Raw genomic sequence first — 10,947 nt, forward strand, 5'->3', positions numbered from 1 at the left:
CATCATTGTTTGGCGGGCCGGGCTGGGGATTCAAACCCGCCACCTTAGGTGTATGTGGCTGGCGCCTTAGCTGCTTGAGCCATAGGCGCCGAGCCATGAGTTTATTTTCTTAAAAGACCTGCTTACATCCATTCTTCTTGCCCCATGATGACCAGATCTTAAGCTTAAAAACTTTTTAAGTGGTTTCCAGCTTTTTAGGCCTTCAGATACATGCTGTCACAATTAACATAATTCTTCCTTTGTCTAATTACAGACCTACTCCAGGCACTGTCTGTTTTTAGTTTTACTGCAAAGGCTTCCTTGTTCGGGGGCTCCTTTTCTTTTCTAAGGGATTATTTTGATAATATCACTTCCTTAAGACAATAAGTCTTACTGTGTGCCAAGCATTGTGCCCGGTACTTCGCATGTATTATTAACTCGTTTAACTGTCACATGAATCTTGATTTTATCTTTAAGGCACAGGGTAGTGACTGACTTGAGGTCACACACGTAGTAAGGGGTGGAATTGGGATCCCAGAGTTAGGTCTTCAGTTTTCTGTATGGCTCTGCTGGAGACCTGCTCTAGCCTTTCAAGTTAAAGACCCTGTTTTGATGGCCCTGGCTGCTTTTTATATCATATTCTCAGTCATAGGGTCCTGTTAGCACCTTGTCTGCTGACTGGATCATCTCCTATGGTTGTTCCATTCTGGCTAGATTTCCTTGTTGGTGCCACGATGAACCCTCTCCTTTCTTTCAGCCTTTGTATGAGCCATTTCCCACTTTTCTTGGCTAAACTGTTTCTTTCCATTCCATCCAGGGTGTCCTGGGCTCCTCCCATGGGTGTACCCCAGCAGACTTGATCCATTGCTCACTGTGGATGTTTGTGGCATTGCCAGGGTCCATAATGTGGGCACAGTCATAACTGTTGTGCATCTTCCTGACAGTTTCCACCACTACTGTTTTTCTAGTGCTATTTTTATTTTTCTTCCTTTTGGAAAGTTAGTGTGGCCTTGAGAGCAGGAGTTGCCTCCTCCTTTGCTATTGTGTCCCAAAGCATTCTTTGACCAAAATGTTAAATAGACTGTAGCCTGTGGAAAATTCTCCAGGAGTCTGGAAGTGGGTGGTTTTGGTGAGCTAGGTAACAAACAGATGTGACTTAAAGGATGATTGATGATTTATAGTTATCTGTATTTGTGTTCATTGACAGTGTTTATTATTTGTTACCAGGGTTAAGGGGCAAAGGAACAGAGCCAAGAAACAATGTTTCTCTATGTATAAGCACAGAGGTCACTTCACATTGTGTTGGGGATGAGGAGATGGGAAGAAAGTAATAAATACATATTGTGTTTCTTAGTGTTCAGGAATTTATGACCTTCACAAGTCAACTGATTGTGGAGCGCTCCGCGAAAGGCACCAGATCATCTGTCAAAGAACAAGGTAAGAAGGCTCTCCAGCCTGGCTCCACACCTCGGGTAGTACACAGCTCTGTGCTCCCTGCTGGGACCCCACTTCTCTCTTCCTTTTCTCTCTTCCTCCTTTTCATATTTATGCAGAATTCTGTCCCCACTGTTGAAGTCTAAGCTTCCTGGATGAAATTGCCCCCAGGCTTCAATTTTCTTAAGGTTAGAGTCCTACTGTCTTAGAGCAGTTACCAGTGTTAATATTGTATTCTTCCCTTCTCCCCCCCCCCAGAGATAGAGACCCCTCAAAAAAAGGATTTCCAGCTAGCACCATTGAGGTAATAATGCATGGTGTGACCTTAGATTTTTTTGACCAGAAATCTGAAAAGTCATTATTTTTAGTTTTTCATAATTCAGGTTTTATATAAGAGATTTTAGCAATTTATTTTAGATATCTATATTCTACAGACAGACAAGGAAAGAGCTCAGGAATGAACTTCATCAGATAGAGACAAAGATTACCTCACACATGCATTGACCTCGAGTCATGTAATATAAAGGAACTGAATTGACAATATAAATGTCACTTACGACACAGGCAGTGTTGAATATATATGTATATATATATACGCTCCATGCGGGTTTCTGTGCTGTTAACCCCACAGAAGTGAAATTGAATATTTCACGAATATTTTAGTGTTCTTGCTTTTTCCTTCTTCAAATGGTGTCTGCCTTCCCAAGTTTATTGCTTAAAGATAATTCTTCAGACACTGACCAGCTTCTCAGTTCCTGTGGAGTGTGACACTTTGACCCCATGTTTGAATCTTGTTTCTTTGGGAAAGATACACAAAATCTGAAGAGCACTGGTGATGTTCTTCTGTCATCCTCCTTCTCATTCCTGTTCTTACTTAGCTCTGCCCTTTTCTGATTTCAGGGGTTCGCAGTCTTTCCTGCCTCTTTATGTTTCGTGGTGTTTAGCATTGGAATCTTCTGGGTCAGATCCTTAAGGATAAGAAAATTCTTATTTGTAAGCTGTATTTTTTCCTTGAGATATTGTTAGCCGTGTCATTTCCGAATCTTTTGGAGTGAAAAAAATGAACAATCCTATGAACTATATATATTTTGCAGAAGTACACACTGTACCTTTCAATTGTGATAACTTTAGTATATTGATGCTAAAGACCTTAGTCAACAGTGGCTAATCTTTTTGTAAACTAAGCCACCTCCCCCAGTTAGCCACCAGAGTAGATGACCCAGTAGGCCAAGCTGGGTTGCTATGATAAGGAAGACTGAGAGTCTGGGAGGTAATTTTCTGACTTTTGGCTGCTCTGAAAGAGATTTTTATCTATCTATTTATTTTTATTGTTATTTTTTGTTTTAGAGATAGAGTTTCACTTTGTCGCTCTCAGTAGAGTGCTATGGCGTCACAGCTCACATCAACCTCAAACTCTTGGGCTTAGGCGATTCTCTTGCCTCAGCCTCCCAAGTAGCTGGGACTATAAGTGCCTGCCACAATGCCCGGCTATTTTTTTGTTGTTGCAATTTGGCTGGGACTGGATTCAAACCCGCCACCCTCGGTATATGAGGCTGGTGCCCTACTCACTGAGCCACAGGTGCTGCCCGATTTTTATTTTGTTTTTTAAGGAAGTGGAGCTTCCTTGGCTTTTCAGGGTTTCCTTAGTTTGGAAACAGCACAGAACCATAGAGGTCTGCAAATGCTCAAGATAATAGCCCAGCCTGACCTGAGCTCAAGGTAGTGACTTGGAAATGCTCCTGGGGCCATGTTGTCTTGGGTGTGTTTTCTGCATCAGTGGTGGCTCTTTTATGCCCTGGCTTTGTATACTAGGCCTCTGGGCATTTATTGGTACTAAAGCAGGTGTTGGACCAAGCTCACTGCACAGTATCTCCACAAAACTTGCTCAGAGTTATTGAGCTTGCGAGTAGCTTCATTTGATCCAAAAGACAGGAGCCCAGCATTGTGATGCTTTGATTTGGGGGGTTCATAAAAATTTTGAAGCCTTCATGTAACATTCACCTGTTTGATCTCTTGTCTCCTTAGAATATCTGTGCCATGTCTATGTTCGGAATGACAGTCTTGCAGGTGTGGCCATTGCTGACAATGAATACCCATCCCGGGTAGCCTTTACCTTGCTGGAGAAGGTGAGTTTTTGGTTTGGCTGGATGGGACTTGGATAATGAGTATTGCACATCTGTGACTAGGGCCAGAGGTGACATCAATGCCTGAGGCATAGTGATGAAATGTTGTCCAAAGTCAAAATACAGTAGAACCTCCATAGTTGACCGCCTCTCCTACATTGACCACCTCCTTAAGGTGAGTTTATTTTCATAGACTGGACATGTACCACATGCAGGTATCAGTATAGTAGGCCTAGTTCCTTATGTTGACCACCTCCATATGTTGACCAGTTTGTTATAGTTCCTTGGGTGATCATCTTACAGAGGTTCTACTATATTTTCAGTCCTTCTTGCCCCCCCCATTCAAGAGAGAATTTGGCATCCCTCCCCAGGTACCTTCTCTGGTGCTGACTTTTGTCCTCATCCTACTTGGGTCTAGGCTACTGAGGTGTGGCTTCTCTCCTCTGGGGTGCACCCTTAGAGACAGCTGTGTCTTGTATTCTCAGCCCCTGTGCTGCTGAAGGAGTCCCCCTCCCGAAGGCCCTCTTACTACATTGCCTCTTGCAGTTACCGCAGCTCTTTGCTCAGGTTTTGGACAGTTGCACCACAGAGTTTAGTGCCTAAGCATTCCAATTTTAAACTTCTTAAAAACAAAGGCTTTAGCATATTCCCCAAAGTACTAAACACTTCCAAGCACATGAAATCTGGTGGTTACTTAAATCTGGAGGACCTAGTTCCCTTTTTGGAAAATTGCTTTGGAAGATTAGAGGGCTAGTGTCCCTTTTCCTGGAAATCTGGAGCTTAAAATTTGAAGCATCTTAATTTATCATTCCCCATGCTGAGGTTCATCTCAGTCTAGGCATACTTTACTTTTGAGAATACTTAGGACATGTTTTAATGATAAGAAAAAATTGAACTCTAGCCTAGATTTCCCCCCTTGCTGTTATATATCTTCTTCCTCCCTCCTTCTTGGGTTCTGGGGAGCCTAGGAGTCTCTTTCAGGGTGAGGTGCTCAGGGATGAAGCCCTGTTGCTATGGGGACTTGTAAGCACAGGATGGGAGACTTGCTGAGACTCTTTTGTCTTATAGGTACTAGATGAATTCTCCAACCAGGTGGACAAGATAGACTGGCCAGTAGGATCCCCTGCCACAATCAATTATACATCCCTGGATAGTCACCTTAGTAGATACCAGGTAAGGTTTAAGGAAACATCATACAGAGACCACATGGCCCAGAATCTGTGTGAAACTGAAAAAGCCAACTGCCCTGATAGTTCTGGTGCAGTGACTTCTGACAAGTTTTGGAGGTACTGTTTTCTCTTGAACCTTCTCTTTGAAAATTATAGGAATCCACTTGCAGACCTGGGAACTCAAGCCCTAGGCAGACTTTATATTTCTCTATTGTGTTAGTTTAAACAGGCTGTAGTTTTTAACCCGTGAAAATTTGTCTAGTGAAAATTTGTCTAGTTTTCTCCGTTGTGAGCTTTGTTTCTATGTTGCCATGCCAGTCTTGACTTTGTTCTTATTTTTGGCTCTTTCCTAGAACCCCCGAGAAGCTGACCCCATGAGCAAAGTGCAGGCTGAACTAGATGAGACCAAAATCATTCTGGTAAGTAGGAAGGTGGAGAACAAACCCAAGAACTGGGGGTGAAAGGATTTGCTGCTGGCTAGCATACACAGAATGAATCTTTGTTTTAATAATAACCACAACACTCTCTGGGAAATGGAATTGCTTATCCTCTACCACCAGGTATTCAGCTGTCCTTCTTCCAGTACCCCTGTTTTGGTTCATAGCACCCACTGTAGGAACCAAGCTGGAACCAGTGAGGTCCTGAGTTTCTCCTCCCCATGGCCACTGTCTGGGCAGTTCCTGGGCTCTAAGGGTCAGGCCACCATGCTACTTATTCCTACTACTGTGCCTGTGTTAAGTCAGGTCTCAGAGCCCCCAACAGGTGCCTCCCTCTAGAGCATCTAAGTCAAAGGTTAGCAGATCGGAGCACACTGCATTGACTAGAGGGCAGCCATGTGCTGGAATACAGGCTCAAAGTTATCAGGCCCAATTGAGAAGTCTCCTGATTTATAACTACTGCTTGAACTTTTTGTTTTTAATTTTGCACACTTGGGAAAACAGATGAACAGCCATCTGTTTTTCACCTCAGATCTGGCCCTTCTGGCCCTTGCTTCTAATTGGTCGCCTCACTTCCTACTCACCTCCAGTTTATTCAGCATGCAGTATCCTTTGAGCTACATGCTTCTCAAAATCCTTTGGCTCTCATATCTGCTCTAGAGTGAAGTGCTAACACAGTCTCATGACTGGGCCCAGTCCTCCCTTATACTCTTTTATGTCGCTGCTTGTTTAAATGTTTTCCTGACCAGTGTGTAAGCACCTAGGACATCTTTTCATCCTACTCACCATACAGCACCTTGTTCACACCAGTGCACAGCAATTGATGAATATATAGAGTGGATGTGAAGTCTAGAAAAAACCCACCCCTTATATAAAGCCCAGTGTAAAGCTTTTCTGTCTCCACCACCATGACTATAGCTTATATCAGTGTCTTTAGGGGTTGGATTCATTGGTCTGGGGTGGAGGTTGGGAATTTATGTTCTATAAAAAGCATCCCAGAGGCTTCAAACATAGATCTTCTGGACTGTGCTTCAGCAATGTGGCTTTGGGATAGGGTGACTAGATTTTAACATTTGTAAAGCGGGACAACATGGCGGGGGTGGGGGTGGGGTGGGGCAGGGGACGGTGCAGGGCAAGGCCTGACAACAATGTAAACTTTGATAAGCAGTTCTCGATAATCACTTCTCAACAATTATTTGTTGTTATTACAATTTAACATTATAAAATTAACAAAAATAATATAAAACTCATATTCTGGCCAAATAGCCACATGGCAGCTGAAAACCGTATATTCCCTTCCTGTTCTCTTGCCTGTTTGTGCATTCGTTCCAAAAATCGGGACTTCTTAAAAACACCACAGAATGTGGGACAAATTGTTAAAAATCGGGACATCTGGTCACCCTACTTTGAGATGAAAGTTAGATGTGAAAATCTTGCAGCATCTCTCTGTTGTTGAACTTCCTTACCACTGTGGAGGTGTCCACATTTCTCCTCAAGCCCTAGCTCCTCCTCCTGCAGCTTGAGTACTGAGGGGTCTGGGACACCTGCTGTGTCTCCCTTCTCTCTAGTGTGGAGAGCTGATAAGTTGTGTTCACACAGATCCTTTCTAGTTGCAGTTGTGAAATCTGGATTTTTGGTGTCCAAATCTTAATCCAGTTAACTTTTATGTTAAAAATCCAAGTTATTCAGCTGTGTGTGATAAAGGATGTGTTTGCTAATTCCTCATTCTGTACCATTTCATACATTGCTCTAGCAGAGGATGTCTGGGGAGAGAAGTGAGCTGCAGCTTCCTTAGGACCCCAGCAGCAGGGCCTCTCTCCCTAGACCTCTGCCAAAAAGGGTTGGTGTTTCTGTTTCCTAAGTCAGAGTTTGTAGTGATGACATTTAGGGTGCAGTTCCTTTAGGGAAGCAGGACATGTTCTCTCACAGTGTGGTTGAGTGGGAATATAATATATATGAGTTGCATGTTTAACTCTGTATTTTCTAGGAGCCATATTTTAAAATCATAAAAGGAAAATAGTTGAAATCTGGTATATTTTGTTTTGTCCAGTATACCTAAATATTATTCAGTAGGTAATCAATATAAAAGTTACTAACAATATGCTGTGTATAAAAAGCCTAAGTCTGTACTCTGGTGTGTTTGCACTTCAAGCACATCTCAGTTTGGATGACTTGCCTCATCTCAAATGCTCAATAGGTACTGGTGGCTGCTGTGGTAAGTCAGCACAACTTTACTGTGGTGTTAGTTTCTGCGGTTGCTAATAACAAATACTCACCAAATGGATGACCTAAGACAACAGGGGTGTGTTCTTGCACAGTTCTGGACATCAGAAGTCTTAAAGTGTGTGCAGGGTCAGTTCTTTCTGGAGGCTTTGAGGGACAGTTTGTCCCAGGGCTCTCTCCAACTTCTGGTGGTAGCCGATGTCCTTGGATTGTAGATGCAACACTCCAGTCTCTGCCTCTGTTGCCATGTGGCCTCCTCTTTCGTGTGTGTGTGTGTTTTTTTTTTTTGGTTGGGGCCAGGTTTGAACCCACCACCTCCAGTATATGGGGCCAGTGCCCTACTCCTTTGAGCCATAGGTGCTGCCCATGTGTGTGTGTGTTTTTTCTCTTTCTACCAAGATGTCAGCTAGGGCCTACCCTGATCCAGCAGGACCTCATCTTAACTAAGAACGTCTACAAAGACCCTATTTTTTTTTTTTTTGCAGTTTTTCGCTGGGGCTGTGTTTGAACCCACCGCCTCTGGCCTGTGGGACCAGCGCCCTACTCCTTTGAGCCACAGGTGCTACCCAGTTTTTTTGGCCAGGGCTGGGTTTGAACCTGCCACCTCCAGCATACAGGGTCAGTGCCCTGCTCCTTTGAGGCACAAGTGCTGCCCCAAAGACCCTATTTTTGAATAATGTCACATTCAGAGGTTCTGAGTGGACATTAATTTTGACAAGCCACTGTCTAACCCAGTACAACTATATAGTGCCCAACTACTGTTTTCTCTTTCCAGAGAGCTATATGGATGTGTGCACACACCCACACTGATATACAAATGTGTATGTACTTGAGTGGTGGTGGTTATCTAAGCCTGTGCCAGGGATAGTTTTTTGGGAAGTCCTCTATATCCAGTTAGAACTTGTAGACTCCATAGGAATGTCACTAGATCCTGTTTGATCTACTGGGACAGGAACTGTCCTGGGTCTGAGTCCTGAGGCTTAGGGGTGAAGTTTGTGTGTTGGAGAAGAGCCCAGGGAGCTGCTTTCCCCTGTGTCTGAATTTCCACAAAGAGTTCATGTCAAGTCACTTACTGAACAGAGCAGAATTCTCTCTTTTTTTGTTGTGGTTGCAGTTTTGGCTGGGGCTGGGTTCGAACCTGCCACCCTCCTCCCTGAGCCACAGGCGCCGCCCAACTCTTTTCTCTTTTATTTTGTCAGCACAACACCATGGAGTCTTTGTTAGAGCGAGGTGAGAAGCTAGATGACTTGGTGTCCAAATCTGAGGTGCTGGGGACGCAGTCTAAAGCCTTCTATAAAACTGTGAGTACCCACTCCTGGGTGTTTCCTGTCCAGTGAGCAGTTGCAGCTTGTTTGTTCTGGCACTCTCCACTGTGAACAGGTCTGTCTTAGTCTGCTTACTCATGGTGGGCTGGGTTCCACTCCGTGTGCAATGAGGGCCCAAAGCTCACTTGGGTGCTGATGGAACAGATGTAGGCAGAGGCCTTGTTAATACCCTTGACTCTGCTCTGTCACTTCTGGAACCCCCACTTCCCTCCCCAGAGGACAGAGGTTGGTTCAAGTTCTGATCACCAAGGGTTTGCCCTTATTCCTCTGTCTGCTAAGTATTTAGTTATAAGTCCTTAAGATGCCTGGTGGCTCGGTGCCCATAGCTCAGTGAGTAGGGTGCCAGCCACATACACTGAAGCTGGCGGGTTCAAGCCTGGCTAAAACAACAACGACAACTGCAACCAAAAAATAGGTGGGCGTTGTGGTGGGTGCCTGTAGTACCAGCTACTTGGGAGGCTGAGGCAAGAGAAACGCTTAAGCCCAAGAGTTTGAGGTTGCTATGAGCTGTGATGCCACGGCACTCTACTGAGGGCAACATAATGAGACTCTGTCTCAAAAAAAAAAAAAAAAAGCCAAACAGTTTAGCCTTTCTGAAGAGGTTCTTAAGCTTTTAGTTATACTTCTCTTACACAGAAGTATTTCATCAGCTGACTGTGCTTTCTCTCTCTGATGTCTTCCTACACGGAGGTGGCACTGTTGGCCCAGTTGTTGGACATTAATAGGCATGAGTATACATGGTCTGTCCACACACATTTGCTTTTTTGTACACATTGGAGAGAGGTGGCCAAGTGGGGATTAGTAGGAGAATTGGTGACCAGCAAGCAAGAGAGAAGATGAAAACAGTGGTTCCTATGAACAAACTGAGCAGGGACGACATCCTGAGTAATGTCCTGAGGACCATCTTCTAGAAAGAAAACACCACCATGGTGGTCACATAGCATTGTCAGAAGACAAGAGTGGGGGCAAAGTTAAGATATTGAGCCAGTCCACTTTGTAATATTGGTTCTTTGTTACCTGGCCCAATAGGAATTTTACTCTTTGATAGCATTGATAGGGTATAGAAAAAAATAATAAAGATCCTAGACAGTATTAGAAGCTGTGGCCGACCTTGTGTTTGGTGATATAAACTGCTCTGGACAGCTTCCCTTGAGGCCTTCTCGCCCTCTTTGCCCTCCTGATTCTGGTTTCTCTGACCGCTTCTTGGGGAACTCCCTTTGCTATGCTTGCCAAGGTTGGGGCTACCTAGCCTTCCTCAGTCCTCTTCAACTCCTCTTTGTTTCTTTCAAGGCCCGGAAGCAAAACTCCTGCTGTGCAATCATGTGATGCAGCCCACAGAGGCCCAGTGCTGGAACGTCACCATCATTCACATCAGAACTGCAGCCCCCAGAAAAGAAGAGACTGCCATAGAAGAGGACCTGAGTTGGGGCACACTGGCCACTTTTTATTTTGGAGTTTCTGGGAAGAACTGAGGGATGGTGAAAGGGTGGGGACCATTCAAATTCATGTCTGGTAGTGACTTCTGGGAAAGAACTTGAGGACCCCACAGGTATATTTTTGGGCAAATGAAACCATAAACTCTGAGTGGCTCCTGCAGATGCTGAAGGCTCGTTCTCAGCTAATCCCAGGAAGGCTCTGTGGGAGGGCGGTCAGAGCCAACTGTTTCTTGATCCTTGATATGTCTTTGGATTTTATTTGTCTGTTAACAATATTAACACTCCAGTGAGTGGGCGGGTGGGGAGGGGAAAGTCCTTGATATAAGGGCTGGAGTGGGCAGAGTTTGGAGACCCTTGGGAAAGCCTCTCCTGAGGCCATTGTGGGGGCTAGGGGTAAGCCCACCATAATGGCCACAGCCAGACCAGTGCTTCAGGCCCAAGCCCTATTTGGGGTAAAATAGTCTGTAGGTCTCACAGATTCTGAGACTCTTGTTTAACTTGCCTTTCTGCTAGGATTGGCTTCCTGCTGAGGGCAGAGCCTGTCCTAAGCAACTTCTGTCAAACATCACAAAGGTGACTTGTGAGAAGTGTTTGGAAGGAGCTGAGATATGTAGGTCACGGTCATACCAGAAAGCAGGCTGGGCGTTGAGCCCAGGAGAGTAGGGTATTCCTTCAGTGTTCGGCTGGGAGTGTTCACGTCTTCAGAGGGAGATCAAAACACAGGTGCACTTGGTTGCACAGGGTCTGCAGGACACTTGCCTTGACTTGCAATTTGACTTTGAACATCAAGATCAAAGCAATAGGTGCTGTAGTCTCTCATA

General features: G+C 44.6%; 1 protein-coding gene across 1 annotated transcript in view; it reads left to right on the forward strand.

Moving 5' to 3' along the window:
* The window catches only part of YKT6 (YKT6 v-SNARE homolog), a 13,844-nt gene extending 3,560 nt beyond the window's left edge, over positions 1-10,284 (forward strand). Inside the window, exons 2-7 of the mRNA XM_003797568.2 lie at positions 1,334-1,416; positions 3,439-3,539; positions 4,605-4,709; positions 5,059-5,124; positions 8,565-8,666; positions 9,981-10,284. Of these exons, the coding sequence (XP_003797616.1) occupies positions 1,334-1,416; positions 3,439-3,539; positions 4,605-4,709; positions 5,059-5,124; positions 8,565-8,666; positions 9,981-10,016 (493 nt within the window). The 3' untranslated portion in view covers positions 10,017-10,284. The remainder of the gene's footprint in view (positions 1-1,333; positions 1,417-3,438; positions 3,540-4,604; positions 4,710-5,058; positions 5,125-8,564; positions 8,667-9,980) is intronic.
* The last annotated feature ends 663 nt before the right edge of the window (positions 10,285-10,947 follow it).

This window comes from Otolemur garnettii, unplaced genomic scaffold (genome assembly GCF_000181295.1).
Source record: "Otolemur garnettii isolate 467f Iridium unplaced genomic scaffold, OtoGar3 scaffold00119, whole genome shotgun sequence".
Taxonomy (NCBI): Eukaryota; Metazoa; Chordata; class Mammalia; order Primates; family Galagidae; genus Otolemur; species Otolemur garnettii.